The 27,629-nt window shown below is 39.5% G+C and overlaps 1 protein-coding gene across 3 annotated transcripts in view; it reads left to right on the top strand.

Moving 5' to 3' along the window:
• The window catches only part of ZCCHC2 (zinc finger CCHC-type containing 2), a 52,578-nt gene extending 26,658 nt beyond the window's left edge, over window positions 1-25,920 (top strand). For 2 of the 3 annotated variants that reach the window (XM_019729324.2, XM_019729322.2), the window contains 9 exons: window positions 3,481-3,575; window positions 6,243-6,326; window positions 7,823-7,880; window positions 10,133-10,268; window positions 11,511-11,575; window positions 11,966-12,060; window positions 17,512-17,655; window positions 21,467-22,951; window positions 23,874-25,920. In XM_019729324.2, the coding sequence (XP_019584883.2) occupies window positions 3,481-3,575; window positions 6,243-6,326; window positions 7,823-7,880; window positions 10,133-10,268; window positions 11,511-11,575; window positions 11,966-12,060; window positions 17,512-17,655; window positions 21,467-22,951; window positions 23,874-23,941 (2,230 nt within the window). In that variant the 3' untranslated portion in view covers window positions 23,942-25,920. The remainder of the gene's footprint in view (window positions 1-3,480; window positions 3,576-6,242; window positions 6,327-7,822; window positions 7,881-10,132; window positions 10,269-11,510; window positions 11,576-11,965; window positions 12,061-17,511; window positions 17,656-21,466; window positions 22,952-23,873) is intronic. The other variant, XM_019729323.2, reaches the window with a different exon arrangement.
• The last annotated feature ends 1,709 nt before the right edge of the window (window positions 25,921-27,629 follow it).

The raw sequence follows: 27,629 nt of genomic DNA, 5'->3' as shown, positions 1-27,629 counted from the left end.
TGTAGCTTCGTCAGAGGGCACGCACGGCAGCCAGCTGGAAGGGGGTCCTACTGGTCAAATGTGGGGCAAACCGAGCCTCAGAATCAATAATAGTAACATTGAATAAAAGAGGAAACCATGAGTCCCATGTTCAAATAAGTAATAAATGAATAGATTGAAAATGTGAGGAATAGGGTATTTACAGTATCAAAGTCCTCCTACGAAGCATGCTTTTTATTTATAAAGAGAGGAAGAGTAACTTGAAAGTGGAGAAGCCTGACAGATGCCACTTTAATCCCGGAAAGTGAACTTGAGGAGTGAGGGGCCAGTCACAGTCGCCACCACACAACAGGCTGCAGTGACAGAACACGGCCTCCGTCCTGTGACGTGCCTGCCATGAGCTCTGATCACCAGGAAATGTCAGACAAACCCGGATTGGGACCATCCAACCAAAGGCCTGGGCTGTCCTCATGAGGCCATGGGAGTCAGGGAGGGCCGGGGGGCTAGCCTGGATGGGTGCCTGTGGTGAAAAGACACTTCCGGGTCAGCCGGCAAAACTTCAGTGGGGTCTGAGGATAAGTTATCAGTATTAATGTCCTGATATTGATTATAGGAGAATGGCTTTCCATGTGTTGGGGCATCAGAGATAAGCTATTTATATGGTTCAGAAAAGAAAATCCTTGTTTCTGTATTTGCACCTTTTCTGTAAGTTTGAGGTTTTCCAGAGAAAATATTTCCACAAAGATCCACTTTTAGAATTTAGAATTTATGGCCAAGACCATAAATTAGAGGTAAGTGTGTCTGACTCTTTGTTGTAGCTTTTAGGGGTTTCCTCAGCGATGACCAGTGTGTGTGTGTGTGTGTGTGTGTGTGTGTGTGTGTGTGTGTGACAGTGTGACACTTGTTACTACAAAGGTGTTATTAAAGCTATTAGTGAAGAATGCCAAGGGAGGTGTAATGTGAAAGGTCCTTAATTTCTCTTTCTCCAAATCTGTTCACTAGAAGTAGCCTTTATTAGAAATCTTATGTAACTTTTTCATAAGTTTTCTGTGTATACACCCTTGAATTTATGTATTCATATATGTATTTCCTTTGTGCAAATTGGACTATACACTTTTCTGCCAGTTACTCTTTTCATTAAATATATTGGACATGGTAATATGTATTAATACATGTAAAAAGATTGCCACCCCTTTTTTTATTTTCTACATATTTCATTTTTAGTTCCATAATTAGTGTGTTTTACAGCCATTTTGGTTGTTCCTAAATATTTTCTTAGGTTGGTGCAAAAAGTAATTGTGGTTTTTGCATTTGTTTTTAACCTTTTAAACCGCAATTAATTTTGCACCAACCTAGTAAAACTACAACATTACATATATGCCTGTAACACATTTGGATATATTGATCTGTAAGAGAAATTTCTAGAATTGTAATTGGTCAAAAGTGATGCAGTTTTTAACATGCAAGGTTTCCAAATTACTTCTGAGGGGGTAGCAATGCTTTATGCCCTAGAAAGCCTTGTGTTTGTATCTCCATGCCTCAGCAGACATGAAATGCTCTGTTTCTCATCTTTGTCTGTCTGAAAAAGGAAGACTATTTCATATTCATCTGTGTGAGTGGCCATTTGCACTTGCCCATGAATGGCTTTTTCAGTCCTTTCCACTTTTTTTTATTAATGTTAGCGATTTATAAGAGTTATGTGTTATTTTAAAGAAAGGAGTCCTATTTGTCATTTCTTGACCATGCAGATAGTTTAAAATTTTATGTATGTATTGTGGTCGGATTTATCAGTCTTTTCTCTTATGGTTTCAGGGTTTTGTGTCCTCTTATGATTTCAGGGTTTTGTGTCCTGCTTGGAAAGGCTTTTTTCCCCTCAAAAATTATATATTTAAAATATTTTTTCTAATACTTCCCTTTCAAAAAAATCTTTGATTCGTTTGTATGGCTAGCCTCTGGTCTCAACACAGTTAATCAGATGTTAGAACACTTCATTCTCAGTTTGTGAATTTTAAATTAGTGTCATTATCATTTGTCACTTAAATGTAGCAATTATAAAGCAGGGGGTGAAGGAAATGCAAGTGAGAAAATAGGAAATGAGTTAATAAGTGAAGCAGTGATGGGCCGGTAAAGGACACACTGCATTGAGTTCCAAATACACTGTAAATTAGGAAAATGAACATGTGGCACTAAAATGTACATTTGGGGTTGGATGACTTGTCATATCAGAATGTAATCCTGGATTTAGTTTATCAAGTAGTTTATGGCCACTCTGACTTTTTAATACAGGTGCAATGACCGTGTTGTGGTCATGCGTCAATGAGCCTTGACTTCTGTCTGTACTGCGTCTCAGTGTGGTGCCCACAGTGGATTTGCAGTGGGTGTGGAGTTTGGGTGGGTTCTGGGCCGTCTCTTGGGACTCAAGCCTTGCCTTGAAGGTGTGCCTGCCTGTGACCGACTGGTTTGTAAACGTGACTGGGTAGTGAGCTCCCCCATTGCTTTGGATTTTAATACCCAGTTTTAGGTAATGTAGTCAGACCTGGAAATTTAGGTTAGCTCCTTACCGCCTATCAATTTTTCTTCCATCTCTTCATTTCCTCTCTTTGTCTTCCTATTGAATGTTTACCTCCACATTTGAGTACCAGGAAGCAGTTTTGCTTTACATTCAAGGCAACTTTGGCCCATGAGGGTCATCTCTTGGTAAAGTATTTAATGATTTTATAATTAACCTGAATGGTAGGTCAAAAACCTTAGGGAGACATTAAGAATTAAAATTTTAAATGAGCATTTAAAGTGTTCAAAAATAATGGAAGGGGATTTGTTTGTTGAACAGTAGGTGACAGTTTTAACTTACCTATCCTATTTGAGTGTCATAACCTGGAATTATTGGTGGTAGTTCCCCATGAGGAAATTGAAGCTGAAAGACTAGATTACTTGTGTAGGGTGATTGAGCTTTTTAAGTGGTTGAGCTGCTGTTCAGATCCATGAGTAAACTTTCCATTAGACTGTGCTGTAACTATGGCTCCTTTTGTAGGGAAGAACTCAACTTGGAATCTTTGAATTACATTAATAAAATAGGAAGAGGGCTGGTTTTCAAAGATAACAGCTTAGGATCATGGTCCAATGCACTTTGAAGTGGATCATCAGTTAGTCCTGCCTTAGGATGTATAGTAATACGTGTAACTTACCTGACCACTGCGTCCCACAGTTTCCAGGACTCTTAGGATCCCAAACTCCCAGCCTCCTGTGCTCAGACTGTAGGGCGATGTTTTCATGGTATAGCCAACTGATGACAAGTAACACCTATGAAGGAAGAGGAAAGAAATTAATGTATAGTTCTGTTTCTGAGCAGAAAGGCAGCTATTGACTACTTGGGCATAAGGCTGAAATAATACATTTTACCTTAATTAACCTGCCACTTAAATTTGCTTTACAGTCTAAACTGAGACTCTTGTGGATTTATAGTACATGGAATTAACATACCTCTTTTCTCTTTATATGCAGGCAGCTATTCTCAACTTCGTCACAAGCTTTTCTACAGAGTCAGAAAGTACACAGCTTTTTTCAGTCCATATCATCAGACCCTCTACACGGCCTCAGTAAGCGTCCTCCTGCTCCCTCGGTGGAAAGCGGACATTGCTCCTGCTTGGATTTCTAGCTTTGCATGCCGCCTAGTATGGGGTAGTCGTTGTAGTTTAGAGTCAAGAAATGATGACTTACAATTAAGAAACATTTGTCATTTTAAGTGAATTTTACACTGCAGTTTTAAAGACAAGAATGTGTGAAAGCTCATGTCACAAGACAGACTGATTCCAAGGCCAGGGCCACATCTCTCCAACTTGTGGACACACAGGGTCCTCAGGTCATTGAGAGACGTGCCATCCAGGCTGTGGGGAGGCCACAGTGCGGGTGGCACGATGTGTGACATACCTTACAATCTGCCGCTCCTCCTGTGCTCCTCTTCCCGTGATGAGCTCCACAGCCTCCCGGGCTGGAAACCTTGGCCTTAGTGTTTTTACTTTGCCTCTTTCTATGCAGTCATTCATTTAAAAGCCAAGCCACTGCAAAGGCCGTCTTCCTTTGTACCCCTCCTTACCACTCCTTCTGTTGTCAGTGAGGCTTTTCTTTGATGCAGATTATACAACGTCTCCCTCTTCTCAGATTCTCCTTTCTCCCCTCACTCTCACCTACCCCAGGATTATCTCAGGGATCATTTGGTAATTTCCTTTTCAAACCCTTAAAAGTTTGGTATGAAGCTCAAGCTATTCCTTCCTTCTCACAAACCTTCTCAACCCTCCTTCCTCATCTCTCAAGCTCTAGGGGCTCGAAGGCTGCGCGTTCACTCAGTACCCCTGCCATTTCCTGTCCCAGTGTCTTCCCTTATTCTGCACCTGAACTTAATATCCTTTCTTTTGTCACAGCCTGTTAAAATCACACCTGGTTTAAGACCCAACTGAAATATCACCTCATGAAGATTTCCTAGTTTTTTCTTGTGTTCCTGTACTTTGGTTTTGCATTTATGTTTTAGCATTCATCAGTCTGCCTTATGTTTAGTTTTATACACACTAAACTGCCTTTTTTAACAAGTATTTTATCAGTATATTGATATGTGCATTAGGAGAATTTCTGCTAACTTTAATCAAGTGCAACCATTATGGCAAGCAACTAAGTATTTTTATCTTCTTTCAAAAAAGTCATTTTCCAGTATTTTAAAGGGGAAAGAAAATGTATATTTTCTCAATTTGAGTTTGGAGAAAAAAAAGGTTAAGAAAATAACATGATTGGATATTATAACATATGGGTCAAAGTTTTCTAATTGTGTGTGTGTGTATATATATACAGGGGGTGCCAAAAAAATGTATACACATTTTAAGAGATGTCATCTATGTAGCAGTAGTTCGCTGTAATCAGAAGTGCCACTTTGAGCACCTCTTGTAATTGCAGAAGTCAAACATGACCATATACTGAGTATTACAATTTTAATACAGTTTTTTCCTTTGTTAAAATATGTATACATTTTTCTGTCACTGTCTGTATATGCCTTAAATATTTTAAACAGATGTGTAGCATTAGAATTAATGACCATTCACTGCTAGTTGACTCAGACAAAATGAACAACTCCATCGTTAAAATTACAGCTGAGTAGTGGCAATAGCTTTTTCAAAAGAATCCTGATCATTCTAGAGCTGTGTAGATTTAACAATCAGTGCTTTCTACTTAAACCAGTGTAAGTACTTTTTATTGAGTACGTATAAATAGCATCTATTTAGTTCTAAAAAGACATTGGAACAGAAAGTTAAACTTTTAATTCAGATGTTAATAGGCTGCCCAGGAAAACTCACTCAAGTGAGTGGTACATATATAAATGACAGAAAACTCATCTTGAGAGCTTGGCAGTATTTAAATTACATGAGCAATGAATGCTGAAGAGGCTGGTAGGTTTTAAGATATCAAATTGTTGTGAAATTAAAGTTATGTATTAAAAGTACATGTTTTGAGATGATGGGAAATCTGGTCAGGACGTCCATGCTATTTCACCAAAGAACACATTGTTGTTAATGTTCATTTGCACTTTTTTGAAAAATGAAAGCTCCACCTTCTCCACTGTGTTCCCCTCTCCTCCCCCACTTCGCCCCCCAGTCTGGGATAGAGAGCAACATTCCATATCCTGACAACTGAGAAAACAAATGTTCAACTCCTAAATGACAGAAAATGGGGCCCACTGGAATGCCACTGGGCTGAATTTTAAGGGAGAAATAAGCCAGTGCTGCAGTGTATTCCACGGTCAGTGCTGGCCCACAGCTTACTTGTCCCTGCCTGGTCTGTAACAGAAGAGCAGAAGCTGCATGGACACGGAGTCATTTGCAGCAGTTTGACATTACCACGACATTATTGTTCTAGTTTATCAAAGTAACAGTCCACAACAAATTAGACAATTTTAAAAGCCTTACAATACTACTGATGTTTGAGAAGCACTAATCCAATCCATCTCCATGATGGGGCCTGACAGATGTGAAGCAACTTGCTCCAGTTCTGTGTGTTTTTTGGCAGGAGAGCTGGCTGCATGAACCAGGGTCCCCACTCCCAGCCCAGTGTTTTGTGCTATGTCTTCTTGCTTTCTTAAGGTCCTATCTAGTAAAAGTGTTCTCTTTGCCACTAACTCTCCACTCTCATCTTCCTTGGAAGAAAAATAATCATTATATTTGTTTTCTTTGTCTCTATTATAATTTTCCTGAAAAGTTAATAGTATTCAATACTTCCTTCAGATAACTTGCAATCCTCTCTGAAGACTTCCAAGATACTAGAACACTTAAAAGAAGACAGCTCAGAAGCTTCAAGTCAAGAAGAAGGTAAATGTTGGTTCCCTGGAATAAGTCATTTTGTCAGGTATGGGCGCAGAGTTAGGCAAACAGACCATTAGAACAGATTAAGGAGACGAGAAACAGACGTGTTGGAACTTGGACTATGACAGGTGGCATCATTACAAGTAAGTGGGGAAAGAATGGACTACTCAATAAGTGGAGTTGGCTGGCTTTCCAACTGAAAAAAGAATTATATAATTAATCCCTACTTACATCATGCACAAAAATTTCGAGTGACAAATTATATGTAACATATAAACAATGTATGTGTAAAATACAAAACTTCAGCTTTTAAATGTTAATAATCTGGGACAGGAAGGCTTTCTTGGCAAGGCAGAGCATGACCACAGTAGAGCTCTTTCTAATCTAAATCACAGCTTAACATGTGACAACAAACCAGAAAGCTAGAAGACATTTGCAGGATATTTACAAATAAAGACTACATCCAGGTTATGGAGAAAGATTCTTCTAAAACTCAATGAGAAAATCAGTCCAATTGGCAATATTTGCAAAAGATAGGCAATTCATAGAAGAAGAAACTTGAATAGACATTAAACAGTGTTCAACCTCACCAGTAGTCTGGAAAATACAAATTAAAAACATCATTTCACACTCATCAGATAGGCAAAACATTTTCAGTCTGACATTATCAAAGATATGAAGTAACGGGAACTCTCATCTACTGCCGATGGGAATATAAATACACTACTTTGGACAGAAAGTTGACACTGTGTAGTGAAGTTGGAGGTAATTAATTTTATGCTACTGCTCAGCAATTCTACTTCTATGAAAATTGTTGTCATGTGCTCCGGGGACCATTGTGTATAATAGCAAATACATGGACATTACCCCAATGCTTTAAATGTTAATGAAGTTATAAATAAATTGTAACATATTCATACTAGGTGGCAATTAAAATAAAATTTGTAGTATATTCAAACATGCAATATCACTGTGTATGTTTGTGAATACAAATATGGGTAGTTAAAATAAAAACGTGCACTGGAATATTTCAACTAGTTAATCTCTGTAGAGGAGGGAGTTGAATGGAAGGCCTTCACTTGCCTTTGTGATAGTTTGTTAATAAAAAGACAGACAGATATCTGGGAGGTGGGTATATGGGTGTTAGTTATATTACTAGATACTTTTTTTTTTTTAAATATTTGAGACACTTTATTTTTTTAATGGTTAAAAAAAGAGCCTGAAACTGAATGTTTTAGCATTGCACTGGCATACTTGTAGTAAACTTTCATAGTTTTGGACAAAATTGATTTGCTGTTAGGTAGAACACATTTGAGAGGCTGTTTAAGAAAATTCGATCATTTGTGTCCTTTGAAAAATTGTTTCTTGAAGGAGTTTTCTGTGAAAAATGCTCCACACAGTCTATGGACACTGTTATGATCACATAAATGAGTTGCATCATCCTTTTGGATTTTTGCAGCAGCATTTAGTGTTATAAATTGTTTTTTTTCCCTGTATTGTAGATGTGTTACAGCACACCATAATCCACAAGAAACATACCGGGAAAAGTCCCATTGTGAAGTAAGTATCTAATTCCTAAAACATAAATGTCTTTGTGCATTTTTAAATCAGTGTCACATTTACCTTAATTACTGAAATATACTTGGCTATATTTCTACCATTTTACTATTTGGTTGCTATTTGTCCTATATTTTCTGTTTCCTTTTCTTCCTTTTGGGTGGCTTTTTTATTCTGTTTTTCTCTTCTGTTAGCCTTGATAGTTAGGCATTGTTCTTTGATTTTTCTGGTGGTTACCCTAGAGATTATATTGTACACCTTTAACTTATTAAGGTGTGATCTTAACTGTGCTTGTATCACTTCCCAAGTGAGAACCTTCACTGTAATTTTACTTATCGCCTCCCAACTTACAAGTTACAGCTGTTATTATTTTAATTCTCTCTGTATTTTAAACCTCATGAAACTTTTTTTTATTAATTTACAACTGATTGTTCTGTTGTTCTTCCTTCCTTCCTGTGTGTCTGGGCATCCACCTATGATCATTTTTCCATCCAACTGAAGAACACTCGAGTATTTCCTGTAGTCACATCTGCCAGTGATGAGTTCACTTTGTTTTTATCTGAATAAAATATTTGTTTTGCCTGCGTTTTTGAAAGACATTTTTGCTGGATATAGGATTCCAGGTTGGCAGTTATTTTCTGTTCTTTGAAACTATACAGGCATACTTTGTTTTGTTGCTCTTCCCTTTATTGCACTTTGTAGATGTTGTGTTTTTGTTTTGTTTATTTTTTTAACAAATTAAAGGTAAAACCCTCCACCAGCAAAAAGATTATGACGTGCTAAAGGCTCAGATCGTGGTTATCATTTTTTAGCAAGAAAGTATGTTTAAATTAAGGCATGTTCATTGTTTTTTAATACATAATGCTATTATTACACACTTCATAGCCTATGGTAACCCTAACTTTTAGATGCACTGGGAAACCAAGAAAATTGTGTGACTCACTTTATTGCATTATTCGCTCTATTGCTGTGGTCTGGAACCGAACACGAAATATCTCCGAGGTCTGCCCGTAGTGTCACTGTCTTCTAGTCTAATGCCTTTGGTCCCTTGCATCATATCCTCTCAGCCCAGCTCTGTATGTGACTTGATGTGATTTGCAGCAGAAATGTGACGACTTGTGGCAAGCCCATGCCACAAGACTTTCCACCTTCTGCCCCAGGGCCCTTGCTGATTTTATGAGGCCTGCTTGTACAAGTTAATTTGCCCAGAGTCACTCCTCAACTGATGGGGGACTCCAGCTTCCTGTCCTTGGGGTAGATAATTCTGGGAGATCCCAACCAGTTTGAGCATCTGTTACCCTCAGTGATGGACCCTCACATGGGTGTTTTTTCCCCTCTCCTATTTCATTCTCCCCACTTCTTGCTTCTGCTTCCTGGGTTCACCTCCCAAATCAAATGTCATCCCAGGTTCTGCTTTTAAGGGGAACTCAGTCTTGAGACAGCTGGCATCCATTGTTTTAATCTTACAGTTCTTTGGAAGTTAATGTGACTTTTTTTCTAACTCCAATTTCTTTTTAAGATTTTCTCATTGTCTGGTTTTTAGCAGTTTTCCTACAGTATATTTGTAGCTTTTTTTGAATGAATTCTGCTTCACGAGTCTGCTTTGCATTTTTCATATTTTTCCTCAGTTCTCATCTGTTTTCTTCTGACCAAATTTCTTTTTCCCTGATTTTTTTCATCAGTTTCTATTCATTGAGTTCTTAATTTCAGTTTATTTTACAGTTCTAGAACTTAAATTGGTGTTGGTTTTTAAATATTTTTTCAAAATTCTCAATCTTCTTGTAGTCATTGACCATATTAAGCACTATTATTTTAAAATTATGTACAATAACTTCATTCTCTGGATTCCCTTTGAATCTGCTTCTGTTGTCTGTTTCTTTTTCAGTCACATTATCCTGTCTGTATCTTCGTATGCCTTAGATGTACAGTGCTTAGTCAGCCGTTCTCTCAAGATTGGGGTTATAATTATAACCCAGCTGTAAGTGGTGCAGGATGATCATTGCATGGCATATAAAGACAGAATGTGCATTGATTATCGATCTTTTTAGAGAAAGGTACTAATTGTTAACTAGACAAGATAGCTGTATACTGATTTAGTCTCGTGGTATACTTGTGTTTTCCTTAGAGCTATCACTGGGCAGTCTGTAAAAATACACTGAAGAAAGGATTACTGTAGCTTCTTCATGGCATGGTATATAGTAGGTTAGATTATTGAGAACAGATTTTTACACTTGTGTAAACTTGGCTTTTGACAGCACTGTTGGTACGAGTTGCCCTCCGTTGGATGGGCTCACCATGCAGTATTCTGAACAGAATGGAATCGTGGATTGGAGGAAGCCGAGCTGCCCCACCGTACAGTACCCGGAGCACTATGGGGCCTTAGCGGACCAGGTATTTTGGGGTTTTGTCTTGTCTTCATGTCACATTGTAAAGCATTGCTACTCGGTGAGCGATGAGTTCTGTAAGCATATTATGTCAGATAGTGTATCTGGTAAGAAGAACTGAAGGAATGTTTAAGTGTGAGACTTTAAACTTAATGGGTTTATATGACCTAAGCTCTTAAACCTGAAAAAGTATATTTAGATTTGCTTTTATTGCTCAAAACATTAGTACGTTTTGATGTGACGCCTAATGTATTTATTCTAACTAGGGATACATCAAATTGTTATGCCAGATTTTTGCTTTGGAAAGAATTATTCATATTTCACTCACTACATTGTTACGGGTGATGTGAATTTTGGAACTGACCTTCCCTCATGAATAATTGGGCCAATTTACTGACACTTCTGAATATAATTAGGACATACTTGCTGTCTTAGGCGTTGGTGTAATCAGAAAACAGAGTGTTCTCACATGTGTTTAGGTAATTTGGCACCACTAGTACAGGGCGAATGCTTACTGGTACGGCTATGAGAGAACCGCCTTCTCCCTAGGAAATGTATTTCTCAACTTGATTTTTATTTCTGGCCAACACTCAGATCCAAACATTAACCTTTACTGGAATGTATTTTTATGGACTCTAAAGCATTGAAGCATATTTTGAGAAATTGAATGTTATCTTAGCAATACTTACTTAGTGGCTTATTTTCAGAGTCCATTGTTTATACTTTTTCTCCCTCCACTTCAGTGACTGCACCTTTTCTTCTTAGAGTTGACAAAATTGTGTATTGCAGTTTTACCAACCTGAACTTTGAAAGAATACTGGTAAAACTGCAGTAAATACCAGTTACTTGATTGTGTTTTATTTTGTGGTCAGAAGAAAGGTCCATTTTATAATAAAAGCAAATTGCAGGCCTTTGCGCCTTTGAGCCGCAGCCTCTCAAGCCGCTTGCCTTTGTGCTCCACCCGCTCCCGACTCTCTGGAGTGTACTCTCTTTTAATAAACTTCTCTTTCACCATTTCAAAAAAAAAAAAAAGAAAAGGCAAATTACAAAGTAGATGAATTTTTCATGATTTATATTGTCGGAATATAAAAATTTTAGTGGTTCAGGTAGGTAACTTCAAAAATAGGTTCAAAATCAAAATGTATTAGAATATACAACTGAGCCTGTTATTCTGATATCAGAATAATAGGACACTTCCATGAGTATGGTTTAGCGTTAGTCTGTTTAATTTATTTTTTATTTTCACTAGCATTCAACTGAAAAACGAAGCTTATCTTCAATAAATAAGAAGAAGGGAAAGCCACAAATAGAAAAGTAGGTTCAATTTAATGCCTCCAGTAATACAAATTGGGGTGGGGGAGGGAAAGGCAACATCTGCATTTGATTATGGGCTTGTTTAGTTTATGTAGTATAAGTAATATTTTTCCATTAGTTTTCTTTATATTTTTATTTCTGTGCTTTACTTTTTTAGTTCAAAATAATCAATAAATGCAGGTGATAAAAATAAAGCTATTGTCAAATATTATATTCAGTTTAGAGAGGCACAACTCTCAGAACTGTACACTAAATCTTGCTTTTAGATTATACCTAAAATTTTTTTTAATTATAAATTTTTGAGGGGAACTTTAGTAATACTAGTGTACTTAATGTATTCCCTAGAGAACCTTATAAAAAATGTTGGTAACTTGTGTACTTTTGGTTTAGGGAGAAAATTAAGAAAACTGACAACAGATTGAATAGTAGAATAAATGGTATTAGACTCTCCACTCCTCAGCGTGCCCAGGGTGTTTCTGTGAAAGGTAAGAACTTTTGTTTTTCTTTCACATACCCATCACCTAAATATATTTAGCATGATATCTATTATAGTAGGTATTGAACTATTGTGTCAGATCCTGATATTATCGTTTTATCCTGCATGGATGTGAACAACAACTTCTGAATTAAACAATTCTAGGAAATATGAGTCAATGATGGAGGTAAGCATTCCGTTTGCTACAGTTATACTGACCCACATTTGCCTTCCTCTGGTACCAGCAGTCTCCTCACTTGTTTCCTTCTCGAGCCAATGCCTCCTCCAAAGGGGAGGTCTAGAGGACCTGGGAGATCTTCTCCAGCCTCATGGAAGCCTGGACCAATTCTTACGGAAAGTTGTTGACTTTTTCATGTTTTAATGACTGTCTTCTGTGGAGTTTTATGGGACGTTAGGGGAATTCAGACTCTCAGATTTTTGTGGTACTAGATTTGTATGGTTTCCTTTTCTTCACCATTTTTTTAAGGTCCCTTTATTTTTCGGTGAAAGGTTTTGTATTCATTTAACTGAGAGATGTCCCTTTTGTGGGTTCATTGATAGCTTTTCTGTGTTATGTTGACCTTTACTATTAATGGTAAAGATTAAAAAAGTATAAAAGCCCACAGACCTCTAGGGAATGCTTTGTTCATTTGGGCACCCAACACGTGTTGATCCCACAAATAAGGATTTTTAAAATTTAGATTTTATTCAAATGTTAGTACATTCAGTTCTGATGCAACATAAATAACGAGGATATGTTTTTAAGGGTATATTTTTACACTCGATATTTGTATAGAGAGATTGAATATTTATAAAGGAAACATGGTTAATTTAGACTCGAAAGTCATCAGGCCAACTCAGAATTAAAATAACTGAGCTGTCTTTGGGGGGAAAATGACACAGGGAAAAAAAGGCCATGTTGTTTATGAGTGTATTGTAACACTTAGCTCTCTTTGAGGTTCCCAGTGGTGATGGCAGCTAAAAGGAGGAAAAAGCTAAAGTAAGGCAAAAAGGTCTTTGTCAATGGATGATTGGAAATAGCTTCTGCCGGGTCTCCCTGGTTCTTACCTCCTTCTAGTTCATTTTCTGCCACCATATTTGTCTTCTGAAGCATGTACTAAATCTGGTCACTTTCCAGTTGACATTGTCTGTCAAATACATATATACCCCCCTCACATGATCACTCTGTCTCCGGTCTCTCACATAATTTGGGAATTACTGCTCACCAAAGAAGTTTGTTCTTTCCTTTTTAGCTTCAGATTTTCAGAGAAGTCTGCGGACTTTGATGTCAGACAGATATCAGTTTGAATCTTATACTCCACCAGTTGCTTAAATGTGTGGCCTCCCTGAGGCCTTAGTTTTCTCGTTTGTGAAACAAGAATAATACCTAACTCAACCAGATGGTAAGAATTAAATGTGATTAACATATGAAAGTATTTACCTACTACTGAGCATATAGGTGTTCAATAATGTAGTTCCTTTTCACCATTCTAAGTAGCAGAAAACATGCGCTGTGCACTATAAAGGTTAATTAAGAGCTTTTTAATAACATCTCAAGCTCTAAATCCTTTCTCTTTGTTTTCAAATATTATGAAAGTACAACCTCAGTATTTTTGATTAGGTAAATCTTATTCTGTTTTGTCCTCTACATATGTCACTGATTCATATATATTTATACATATAGGGCATGATTATAAATGAAATATACTTTGTACAACTGGTGTCACCGATATCAAATATAGCTCAGGTGTTTGCTGACTCCAACGTTTTTGTTTTGTTTTGTTTTTAAACTTTTATTTATTTAAGTGTGTTTTTCCAGAACCCATCAGCTCCAAGTCAAGTAGTTGTTTCAATCTAGCTGTGGAGGGCGCAGCTCACAGTGGCCCATGAGGGGATTGAACCGGTAACCTTGTTGTTAAGAGCATCGCGCTCTAACCAACTGAGCTAACCGATCGCCCCATGCCAACTCCAAATTAAGAAAAATCCCTTATTTAGTAATTTCTCTTTAAAATATTAAGGTGTCAAGAAGGAATCACCGTTAGCATTCAGTAAACTCAAGAGATATTTAAGATTTCTATGAAAAAAATCATGCATATCATAAAATGTACATACTATATTGAAGCTGAAAACATTGGGTCCTTCTGATTCGTAGGTTGTCCAGATCTTTAAATAAATCTAGTTTAAGATAAGTATTATTTATTTTTAATTTAAAAATTTAACTTGCATTTTGAGTAATAACATATTCAGTAGTTCAAAATTCTAAATGACCAAAAGGGAACAAAATCACTCCCTCACGGCCTCCCTCCATTCCATGTCGTGTTCTCCCAAAAAGCAGTCGGTGTAGTTTGTCCTCCGTATTCTTTGCAATGTATTTGCTTTAAATTCTCAGGCTTTAACTCTCTCTGCTAAAGAGATGTAAGCTTTACCTCGTCTACATTTTTAAGAACTCTGTTCCAGTACATCACTCAGTCTTCAGTCGTTGCTTGTGGCATCTCTCAATTTCTTTTAAAAGATTACAGTGATTTAAAGTCTCTAACTGCCTTTCATTATGGTTCTGATGTGTCTAAACAGTTACGTCTAAATAACTTCTATTTGTTCATAAATACTAATAACCAGGACTTTTATTGTTAGAAGAGTGGCTAATGTAAGTTTTTGCTTTTTGTTGTCTTGCACGGTCTTTTACCCTTTGAGACATGATAACAGATAAAAAAGTTTGTATCTCTGTTTAAAATGGAGATTTGTGGGCAATTTGTGGAATATCCTTTGGCATATCCTCACCTTCACACCTTCTAACTCTAGATTATCACGTAATTTCTTTTTATTTATTTATTTATTTATTTATTTATTTATTTATTTATTTATTTAATTTTATTAGTTTCAGGTGCACAAGATAAAGCAAAACTTAGACGTTTATCATTTATATCCCTCACACTGTGTGAACTCCCCTCCCCCATCCACTATCCCTCTGACATCGCACACAGCCATTACATTTCCACTGTCTCTATTCCTAATGCTGTACTCCGCTTCCTGTAACAATATACATACAAGTATATAAATATACATACATATATATATTTATATAAAATTATAGTTGGCATTCAGTATTGTTCAGCTTCAGGTGTACTGTGCAGAGATCAGGCATCTACATCATCCCTGAGGTGGTCTCCCAAATGGGACACATGTCCATCGGATACCCTACAAAATCTTTACATTATTGATTACATTCCCCAAATAATTTTCAAAACCCCATGGCCATCTTGTGGTTACCGACTATTTTCTAAACCTCTCACCTTCCCCCTTATCCCCAACCCCCCACCCCTCTAGCAACCCTCAGTTTTTCCTCTATGTCTCCAAAACTGTTTCTGATTAGTTCATTCACTTATTCTTTTCTTTAGATTCCGCATATAAGTGAGATCATATGGTATTTGTCTTTCTCTGTCTGACTTATTTCACTTAGCATAATGTTCTCTAGCTCCATCCATATCATTGCAAATGGTAAGATTTCTTTCTTCTTTATGGCTGCGTAATACTCCATTGTATAAATGTACTGCAATTTCTTAATCCAGTCATTTATCAATGGGCATTTCAGTTGTTTCCATGTCTTGGCTATTGTGTATAGTGCTGCAGTAAACATAGGCGTGCATAAAGATTTTTGAATTGGAGTTTTGGATTTCTCCGGATAGATACCTAGGAGTGGGATTGCTGGGTCATAAGGTAGTTCCATTTTCAGATTTTTGAGCTACCTCCATACTGTTTTCCATAGTATCATGTAATTTCTGATTATAAAAATTTCAAAGTACACAATTCTGAAGGACCTTCTGGATCACCAAAAAGAGAAATTTGTGTTTAGTATAGATTTCTATTTATGTATTCAGTTCTTTGAAAACTGCAAATTAATATATGATAATGTGATTAGAATATTTACTAGCTGTATAATCTAAAGAAAGTAATTTTTTAAATTGTGTCATTTTGAGAAATAGCTGCTTTTTTTTGGTTGTTAGCATATTCTGTAATTTACTCTTTGAAGTTTCAAAGACTCCACCGTAGTTTAACTGAGTGAACAAATCTCGGCTCACCAACCCCGTGGTTCCCTTTTAGCTCATCATTTCTGGTTTGAGACTATCATGTTGAATCTTTGATTCTCTTAATCTGTAAATTTTTCATTTTGTTATATGCTAAATGAAATATTTATGTGCAGAATTTCCATATGTGCCACAGTTTTATAGTTTTCATTAGTCCAATTAAAGTCCAGGCTGTTTGGTCATTATGGCACATTAGGTTGTCTTCAGATAGCCATTGGTGTTGGCTGGCATCCCTTTCCTTAGTCACATTGTGAGTGGTAATTCAGCACCTATTGTGTATAAGTATATTCCAGGTTACTGTTCAGTACATTTATTACCTACCCAGGTAACTCCTCAGCTACTTAGAGCTTCTTGAGATTTTGTTCAGGTTTCCCTTGGAAGTTTGGTATTTTATTACTCAATAGGAATTAGCAAGATTTAATAACTTTATTCTTATTTAATATTCATTCACTATTTGAATGGCTGGGCTTGGCTAGGTCATCTTTAACAATCTAACAGTTACAAATTTATTCCCTTTAAATGACACAGATTAGTCAACTAACTTGCACATCGCAAATTACATCTTTTCTCTAACTCATACTTGTCCAAGTGATTAATAGTTACTAACTTTTTATTGGTTCCACCAGGTTGCCATGGAAATGATTCATTCATCTACAGTTCTTAAGATTCCTCTGGAATCCTTTATGGGGGCATTTTTATACGCTAAACTATATACACAAAGGACGTTGAATGCTTGCTGCAAGGGAGAAACTATGTTAGCTACTGGGTTTGCAGAAGTACATAGGATGATACCCTAAGGGCCAGTGTAGGAATGTCTGACACTAGACCTACCAGTGATCTCGCCTCTGTGCTCGGAACACATGTGGCCAGTGATCATAACAGGTTCCCACTTTGCCCCAACCCCACCTCGGTGTCACCTGGCTTCCTGCAGAACTGAAGGAGCCACGCAGCCCACTAGATGGGATTTCACTCTTCTCGAGTACTCAGGCGTAGTCGTTTTAAATGAATAGGCATTTTTGGCAGTCACTTCTATTCTTTAGGTCTTTGAAAGAATGAATTTCCAACAAGTTCTGAGTTGTTAAAATAGCTAGACTTAGAAAGTGCCTCAACATGCTGTTACTGGACTGATTGTACAAAGAACCTTAACTCAGATTTTTAAAAGTCAATGAGATTGACTTACTCCTCTGCCTTTGTTTTAAGAATGTATTTATCAAATATTTTCAATAAAATTGTGATTTAATAATGAATTTTTACCTAGGTCAAGGACCAGCTTTTTAGGTGATTATAGGAAAATGGGGAAAAAAGTAAATTATAGCTGTCACTAATTTGTAATGGCTCAATTCACAAATTAACTACTTAACATCATTTTTTAAAAATAGAATTGTTATTTTTAGATGCGAATTTGGACATTGGATCTGGACACGACACATATGGAGAAACATCTTCAGAGAGCTACAGTTCTCCGTCTAGCCCACGGCATGATGGAAGAGAGAGTTTTGAAAGTGAAGAAGAAAAAGACAGAGGTGTGTTCTTTGGAAGGGACATGGGGTGGTGGAGGGAAATGTGTGCTGTCTCTTAAAATCAGTCAAACATAAGTAATTTTATGTTCTTATGTCATTATTGATTTTAAATTTAATTGGTATAAAAGGTATCATGTAGACTATTGACTTAGCAGGTCCAGCATTATTGATTTTTTAAAAACTTATTTCACTGTATATGAAATTAAGTAGAAGGCAGCCATAAGAAAAAGTAGAGTTAGTGTAGAAAGATTGAAAATTTGTATGTTGTTAGAGGCACATATAGTTATAATTTTTATGTCTTACTGATGGATTGACCCTTTTATTTATATAAAATATCCTTTGCCTCCAATAACAATTTTTGTCTTAAAGAAATTTTACAGTAATAAAATAGTAATTAAAGAATTACTCTTTTATCTGATAGTAATTTAGCCACTCTAGCTCTCTTTTGGGTATTGTTTGTAAAGTACCTCTTTTTCCATCCTTTTACTTTAATCCTATTTGTGTTTTTGAATCTGAAGTATGTCTCTTAATGACAGCATATAGTTAGATTATGTTTTTAGCCATTCTGCCCATCTCTGTCATTTGATTGGAGTGTTTAATCTATTTACTGTGGTTTTTGATAAGGTAGTATTTACATCTGCCATTTTGCTATTTGTTTTTGTATGTATTTTGTCTTTAATTACTCCTTAAACAGAGGCTCAGGGTCAGCTAGAAGTGAGAGTTTGGGACCTCCTCAGGTCTTTCCTGGGCATGCGTACAGCCCTACACATGAGGGTAGCCTTCTAGATTTTCAGGAATGTATGGAAGCTTTTCAAAGCTTCCTGTGGACAATTCATTCTCCAGTTTTTCCTTGTAAGTTTTTTGATCAGCCTCTTGTTAGCCCCAACAGGTAATGCTGCCTCAGGCAGCCAAGGTGTTAAACAGTTGCTGCTGACTCATTGTAACAAATGCCCTGTGGATAAAGACCTGTTAACCCAGAGTGGGCTCAAGCTGCCACACAGGCAAATCGTGACAGTGCTCTGGGGTGGGGGCTTTAGAGAGGCGGACCCAAGCTGCTTCCAGGCTGCTGGGCTGCTGATTTTCATAGCTACTGGAGGTGCTGCGCTGTTAGTTTACAAAGCTGCTTCAGAGCTGGAGAAGGTGAGAATTAGGCAAAGTGAAATGCCCAGTGCTCACTATTCATAAGATACTTAGCTGTTTTTCTTGAATCAATACTCCTCAGACTACTACAAGCCTGTAGTTAATTACCAGAGTTCTGAAAATTTTGATTTTGACAGTTTTTGCCTGGATTCTTGTTGCTTTTAAGGAGGAATGGAGTAGTATCGGAGGTTCTTACTCTGCTATTCCACAGGTGAGATCTCAAAAATGTATGTTGAATGAGGATGTCATTCTTTACACAGGACGACAACATCTGATTGGTAACATGTTGGTTGTAAGGTGCACCCGTGCTGGAGGGCAGTAGTAAATGATTTCTCTTGGGCCACCTAAAGACCTGTAGAGATCCTTAGACCACGGCGTTTCAGCCACGTGTGGCCTCTTCCTGGGCAGTCCACAGCTGAGACCCTAGCTTCTGTGTTACAGTATCAGGTCATGTCTTAGGAACTTACATGCAATTAAAGCCACTCTTTACTTTGCAGTTATTTTCAAGGCATAGCACATGTAGTGTGCAGTGACACTACACCCATTCTTCCAGTCAGCAGCAGCACCGCACTTCCGACAGGCAGTTTCCTCCTGAAAGAAAACAGTGAGAGTGACCTGTGAGAGCTCTTCCGAAGGCTCAGTGAGAGAGTCTTGATGCCTTATCCAGAGCTGAGAAGCTGTCAGTATGTTTCCTTTCACAGGGTGTGCTTCCTTCCGTAGGACGCACAGATGATCCTGTGGCTCTGAAGCTGACAGTGCAGGTTGAGCCTCTGGCAGGATTGTTACCAGCACATCCATATGCTGGGGTTACTTTGTGGAGGGTGCGTCTGGGGTTTTGTTTTGAGATTTAATACTTTTCAAAGTCAACACAAACAAGAACAAAACTTATTTTTAAGTAGCTAGATGAGTCCTTACAATGCTGAGAAATCATTTGGGAAAATATTGAGGCCGTTTGCTGTGACTTAAGATTTAAAGAAAGCCCAGTTCGTATAGAAATTTAATTGAAATGCTATACTTTTTTTTGGACTTAAATGTTTATCTTGAACTCTACTCATAGTGATGGTACAGATAATAGAAATAATGCCTTAAATAAGTTGTTCATTTTCGGATACCTTTTTTTTTTTTTTTGCAAAGGTTAGCAGTAAACACCTCAGTTATTAAGGGGTGTTTCTGCGGGAACCATTTACTGATAAATTGAATTTTTTGTATCTAATGTAAATTATAATAGTTGAATTAATGATACTATTGACATTCTCTGTCACTGAGTAGGGTTCTAACCTTCCTCCAGAAGGACTTGTATGATTTTTTTTTAATGTTCTGTTTAAAAAGTTTTCATTATCTTAGCTGCGTATAACTAGCTATTACCTTAACAGATATAAACATTTTAAGTATATAAAGCAATTCTGCTTATATTTATGAGCACAAAACTGTTCAAATAAGCACTACATTTAATTGCATGGTCTCTACATATTATTGCAGTACCTGGTTTATGCTATTTAAAAATCATGATTTAGATTTTATCTTTTGCCTCCTTTATGCCAAAAGTCAGGAAATCCAGGGGAAGTCTGAATTGAAGTTATTTCTATATACAAACGTGAAAGTGAAGCAGTAGTAAGAACAAGTGCAGTATAATTTTGTATCTGCCGCTCTGGACTGTTTTGCCCTTGGAGAAGCGGCAGTGCTCTCGTGTCTGCCATTCTTGTGTTCTAGCACATTTGTGATATGACTGTAATAGTAGCTTTAAATTTTCTTTCCCCCACTGAAATATTTAAAAGGATGAATATTTATTCCATTCTAAAAAAAGAAAAAAATCTCTTCCATTCCCTACCACTAGATATTTGCGTTAAATACTGTCTTGATTGAGCTCCTTTAAATTGTATCATTTATATGAGACAAATAGGAAGACCTTGGGTTTGGCAGTACAGAATATAAATCAAGCGAATCACCCGAGTAAGGTTAAAAATACCTGATCCTTTTCTCAGTAATAACATGATATTAAATATATCTATATTTTATAATGTGCTTCATTCAGTCTCCAATCAATCTTTTGTTGCTTCTCTCCGTAGATTTTCTTTTTTATTAAAACTTTATTTTTTAGAGCAGTTTTAGGTTTACAGTAAAATTGAGAGGAGAGTGCAGCGGTTTCCCCTGTACCCCCTGCTCCTCCTGCACAGGGCCCCACATTCTCAGCATCGTCACTGGGATGGTACATGTTTTACCAAGGGCGAACCTACACTGATACCTCGTGACTGCCCACAGTGCAGAGCTTACCTGCGAGCTCACTCGGGGGATGGACTTCCAGTGGCTTTGGACAGCTGTGTAAATGACAGGTGTCCCTCGCTGACGCCACACACAGCATTTTCACTGCCTGAAACTCCCTGTGCTTCACCCATTCATCTCTCCCCCACTCTCCACCGCTGGCAACTCTGATTTCTTTTTATTGTCTCATAGTTTTGCCTTTTCCAGCATCTTTATATATCTTAAATAAAGTCCATAGAAAGCCAAAAGTTACAAGAAGGTCAGCTTGGCAGTTAGGAAGTTGAAGGGACACATTTACTGCAGTTCCAGACTTCATAGTTTATGTTAGATGTACTTAAACTTTATTTCTGAGAAGCAAGAGAGATGGGAGTTAACATTTGTGTTAATAGCATCTCTTTGTGTTTGTTTCCCTTAGACACAGACAGCAATTCTGAGGATTCTGGAAATCCATCAGCCACCAGGTTTACAAATTATGGTTCTGTCAGCCAGACTGTCACTGTCAAGCCAGCCGTTGAACTCGCTTCATTAGGAAACGACAACGGAAGCCTTTTAGAGGATCCCTTAAACTCACCCCAGTATCAGCGTATTTCCTTTATGCCGACTTTACACTGTTTCATGCACAGCGGTGCTCAGAAGGCTGACGTCATCGTACCCCCGCGCAAATCTGCCGACGGCAAGACGCTAGGCATGCTCGTTCCGAGCCCTGTCGCGCTTTCTGCGATCAGGGAGTCCGCCAATTCAGCCCCTGCTGGGGTGCTAGGGCCAGCAGCCTCTACTGCAGAAGCAGAAAAACACCTGGAGCTCCTGGCATCCCCTTTACCTCTCCCGTCCACGTTCCTGCCGCACAGCGGGACGTCTGCTTTGCACCTAACAATTCAGAGGCTGAAGTTGCCGCCGCCGCAGGGATCTTCTGAGAGCTGCACCGTTAACGTCTCGCAGCAGCCAGTGGGGAGCCCGAGCCTCGGCTCACCAAGCACTGCCTTTCTGCCAGTTCATAACCCAGGTAGTTTTCCGGGACCTCCTGCTGCTGCCACGGAGCCCATCACCAAAGCTGCATCCCAAGTGGTAGGACTCAGTCCATTGGTGCCTCAGATGGAGGGGAGCGCAGGGACAGCCCCCCAGCCTCCCAGTGTGAAGGTCGTTCTCCCAGCAGCTGGCCTCTCCGCTGCACAGCCACCAGCGTCCTACAGCTTACCAGGCTCTCCCCTGGCTGCCAGTGTGCTGCCCAGCCAGAATTCCAGTGTGCTGAGCACGGCAGCCACGTCCACGCAGACCGCGGGCACAGGCAGCAGTCAGGCCCAGTCGGGCCCCGCGGTTCCCACGCACACGCCAGGTCCCGCCCCCAGCCCGAGCCCCGCGCTGACGCACAGTACTGCGCAGAGCGACAGCACGTCCTACATCAGCGCCGTGGGGAACATGAACGCCAATGGGACGCTCCTGCCGCCGCAGCAGCTGGGCTCAGGGCCCTGTGGTTCTTGTGGGCGAAGGTGCAGCTGTGGAACCAGTGGGAGCCTCCAGCTCAGTAGTTACTATTATCCCAACCCGATGCCCGGCCCAGTGTACCGCGTCCCCATCTTCCCTCTGCAATCCATCTGCAATGGCAGCTACCTCAACCAAGCACATCAGAGCAACGGAAACCAACTTCCTTTCTTTCTGCCTCAGACCCCATATGCAAATGGACTGGTGCATGACCCCGTCATCGGGACCCAGGCCAGCTATGGCATGCAGCAGGTAGCAGGATTTGGGAGATACTACCCCACGTATCCAGCACCCAGTGTAGTTGCCAACACGAGCGGTTCAGGGCCCAAGAAGAACGGGAATGTCTCGTGTTACAACTGTGGAGTCAGCGGGCACTACGCACAGGAGTGTAAGCAGTCGTCCCTGGAGGCCGGCCAGCCAGGTAATGCCGACAGCTCCCCGAGGACTTGTTTCTGAGTGTGCCCGTGGGGCACGGGGATCGCGTGGTAGCGGAAGGAGCTGGTGTGTGTGTGTTTACAGGTGTTGTGCTTTCAGTGGCAAATCATAACATGCCGACCATCAACCTAGTGTAGACCCAGGTCACACCGCACAAGCCAGGTGCAAAGGAATTCAGTTTCCACGTAGGAACTAAACCATAAAGGCACTTTTTAAGGAATATAATGGGAATTTGCATTATAGAATGTCAGATCTCTTGCTTGTAGCACTTTTGTTTTTTTAAGCTACAATCCTGTTTCATAAAGTAAGCAAAATTTTTAAATATTGAAAAAGTAGGAAGTTACTGTAGTCATCTGCCATGTAAGGTTTTCAGTTGCTGTTTAGTACATCTGTGCATCGCCAGCTGCCCCCAGCTTTTCCCTGTGCTACTCTTCCTTCCCGGCAGATGTTTTTTTAAAAAATGCTACTGCATTTGAAGGAATGAAATACTTTAAGCACTGATTTGGGAGTAAGGGAATTTGAACCAAGTTTAATATTACCACTAGAAACAAGAAAATGTTCTTACATAAGTATGAGTAAGATACCAAATTCCAAGGTAGAGCTCAAACCTTTATCCTTCACTTGTCTTTGGCTTTTGTCACTTTGCCAGATCTCACCCAGGAAAAAAAAAGGCTTGAATTGGGAGTATATACTTGGCATTTTTAAAGGAAGCTGAGTTTGACGGCTTTAGGTTGAACTTAAAGCACAAACTTCATATTACTTCTGAAAAGGGATTTTCTTGATCAGTTCGGAATGGTGGTAGTGCAGACAATGCCTTCTGCCCCGCATGCGCCTGTGATGTGTTGCAGTGGTGTGTGATGCATTGCCTTGTAAGCAGTGACTTAGCAGTTCTGTCTTTCCCGTTTTAGGCACTTACAGACTGAGATACGCACCTCCCCTCCCCCCTCCTAATGACACGTTGGACTCTGCAGACTGAAACAAGTAAAGCTTGCCTACCTAACACTGAAGTGTGGGGAGTCATGGTGGGGTGTGGAGGGGAGGAAAGGAAAGGTATTTTGTTTGTTTCTTCGTCTGTACATTTCCTAGATTTCTATGCACTTGGGGTTTTTCATTTGTCTTGTACCAATGTCCAAAACAAAAACAGAATACATTGCTTTTGAGCCTCTGGTCTCCTGGTTCAACAACAGGCTTATCTGTATGATATGTGTAATTTAAACATCCAAACAAAACTGTCAAAAGGAAAATGTGGATACGTGCTTTTTTTTTTTTTACACTGAATACTTGCTGTGTGCAATGTTTACTGAATCTTTAAAACTGTGTATTTGACCTTTTTTACAACACTGGTGACAGTCATGTGGTTTTGAAAAACAGATACTTTGCTTCTTCCCCAGCTTTTCTCACTTTCACCCTAAACTACACTTTTTTCCCCACCACCTGCCTCTTTCTAGTCACCAACTCAGGAGTCTTGGGTGGTGCATTGGCCCACACTTGTCAACTGCTCTGTGTATAAACGGAGGGTAAAATGTTCCCCTTCATGTTAAGGGAGAAGTGAGATTCCCCAAATGGTGTGTATATATGTAATAAACAGCATCACGTCAACACATATATGCAGTGCTTATTGTGCAAATAAAAATGAAAATAAGTGGGAGAGAGAGGAAGAAGTAAAACCATATGAAACTGAAAAAATGTGGACAGAGCTTTTTCTTACAAAAAGTAACACCTTTTTTACTTCATCATACTGTTTTAGCCTGTTGCTTCAGAGAGACACATAAAGTGAACAAAGTAGTGTGAATGTTGCTCTCCTGTGTGTTTGTAATGACCGCTGACAGCCAGCTGTTGTCTACCTGTGTCCTGCTAAGGGACACGACTTAAGTAACGCTTTCTTCTTTCCCTGCGCCAACTGTTACAGTGTTACCTTGTGTTTCAAATGTGTGTGGTTTATTGCAATCGGAACAGAAGCTCTGCATTTCTACACGTCAGGTATTTGTTCCCTAACCTGTCTCTCATGGCAGCGTCCCTTTCCTCACAGTTCACCACTGTGCTTGGTTATAATGTGAAAGACTGGACTCTGAGTGTGGGGGACCGGGGTTAATTGTGTCAGTGTCACAGCACTAAGGTGAATAATGCTGCTGTTTTTTTAAACAAAGGTTTTTTGAAAGCCAATCTATGTACTAAATTGCTTCCAGGTAATTTTTGATTTCCTAAAGTGCACTGAGGTTACCTGGAAGACGGGGTGACTTTTTTGGACTGCTGCGTTCCACAGCCGCGAGCAGCGCCCGCTGAGCAGTCCTCGTGTGAGGACCGGGCTCGGGTCCCTTCCCGTTCAGAGCAGAGCCGAGACGACAGACTTCCGTGGGTGCCGTGGCGTTGGTTTGCAGCAGGGAACTTCAATATTTGGTCTTGGTTCAGAAGCCTCACAGATCACTAGAAAGAGGAAAAACTTGAAAAAAAAAAAGAAGCTTCATTTAATGCTTCATAGGTAGCATTTATATTTATAGCACCAATGTACATTTTGAAACTTTCAGGGGTGGGGGTTAAAGGGGCAGGGAGAGGGGTGGGTGTAAAGGGGTAGAGGAAAGCTTTAATTTAAAAAGAAAAAAGTTCGAGTAAAGGAAATTATTTTGATTAAATATATTTTATTTGATCGGGGTATTTTTGGACCACACTATTAAATTAATTGTTAAACTGCAGTTGAGTTCCAGTGAGTTTTGATAAGCCACATACGGACTGCATTGTGAGTCACTTGCCAGTTGTACTTTATGGAGCTTATTTTATGATTTAAAATACTGTACTGTACATAGGAGGTATGTTACCTTCTCCTTATTTGTATGTTTACCATATACTTTGATATTTGAAATGTTATGTACTGGAAAGGCCACTTATATTTCTAGAACAGATTGGATTTTATGCAACCTTTTTTTCTTGAATTAACAGCAATAAAAAAAATGAAAAACAGCTTAAGAATTGTGCTTTATTGCAAATTTTGTAAACGTGAAAGGAGGACATCCTGCATCGTAATTTTTTTTTTCTTTTTGAAGACTCAGCCCACTGTTTCCCTGTAACATGGGCCGTGAATCCCAAAGTCTTTACCATCTGACGTCCTTCAGGCCCCCCCCACCCCCCCAGCCTGACTGCAGGTTGCCTGTGTGACTGAAAGGAGACCGCTTTCTGTGCTCACTGACCACATGCTGTGCCAGAGGCTCCCACAGTGGCCCAGCCACAGCCCTTGTCACCCTAGGGCTGTGCTTCTGGTTTAGGCCCCTTCTCACCAAAAGTGTAGAGGACCGAATCCACTTCCTCAAGTTTATTGACATGGTTTTGTTTGCCAGGCAACCCTCTCCGTACGGTATTGAGTATCTTTATTTCATTGGTTCTGTCTTCTCTAATCCAAGCTCAAGTCACCTTTTACGCAATCAGTCGTTGGTAAGAGCCGAGGGGCAGGCGATTTCCAAGTATCCATAGATAAGTTATGTCCTCTGGTGATGAGTGACGTCTTGTCGCTCAGCCCAGGCCCTCGGGTTGTCGCCCCATGTCCCACACAACAACTCAGAAGAGCTCCAGCTCTCAGGGCACTGAACGATTGTCTGGAGCCATCAAACGAGTGTCCCTGCTGGACCCAGTGGGCACAGAATCCCTGATGGTTTAGGGTGCACTGGCGTCCCCCTTAGCCAGCAAATGTGCACGTGTCACTGCCCGTGTTCCTACCCGTCCCTTCTCCCTCCTTTCCCCACTACCCCACGGTAACTGCTACTATAAATTTGTTCTCACACTTTCCATCCTCTTCCCCCACGTGTCCTGGAGTTTTATAGACTCGGTGTCCTGGACCTGTCTTCTGTGATTGTCTCAATGCAGCTGGTTTTCTGGTCCAGATATTGCTTTCCTGCAGTTTAGTCATTTTCACTAACTTTACAATATTCCATTGCATGGGGGAGGGAACATGTAAATATAAATACATATTTATCCATTTTGTCAGCAGGCATTTGGGTGTGTTTTTTGCTATGATAAACAGGAGCATCTTGTACCAGCCCGCTGGTTCGTGTGTGTGAGTTCTCTAGGATATAAATCCAGCAAGTGCTGGGTTGTAGAACATGTTAGTTTTCCAAGATGTGCCACTTTGCTCTCTGAGAGGTTAACACCCACACCAGCAGCGTACAAGGTCTTCAGGCCATATCCTGACTCCCTCCAGAAATGAAACAGTAGTAGTGCCTTGGAGGGTTGGCAAGGGAGAGCGAAGTGTAGGCTGGTGGTGTTTGTGGAAGGCTGCAAGGAGGAGGTGGCTGTGGAGAAGAGCCTCAGGGTACGGGCAGGTTTGGGAGGTCCCAGTGCTGGAAGGGAATGCACTGTCACTACAGGTAGACAATGCGTGTAAAGAAAGGCACAGACTGGAAGGGACAGTCGTGTAGTTGGAAGGTGGGAGATGGACACACAGGCACTTGTAGTCGAGGGAACATTTTGAAAGTTACAAGATTTGTGGTTCAATAGACTAGAGTCAGGCTGGAGATTTTGGAGTTGGCTGAATGAAAAATTGGAAGTTACCAAGTTTGAAATCGAGGCAACACATGTTGACAGTTTTTAAGGAAACCATTGGACGGTTGAGCCTAAAGAAAGCCTGGAAGTTCAGAGACTGGTCAGAGAGAGGCAGGGGGAAAGGAAGCAGGGAAAGA

This window comes from Rhinolophus sinicus, linkage group LG09 (assembly GCF_036562045.2).
Source record: "Rhinolophus sinicus isolate RSC01 linkage group LG09, ASM3656204v1, whole genome shotgun sequence".
Lineage (NCBI taxonomy): Eukaryota > Metazoa > Chordata > Mammalia > Chiroptera > Rhinolophidae > Rhinolophus > Rhinolophus sinicus.
Note: the sequence above shows the minus strand (reverse complement) of the source record. Positions and strands in the feature narration are given on the sequence as shown.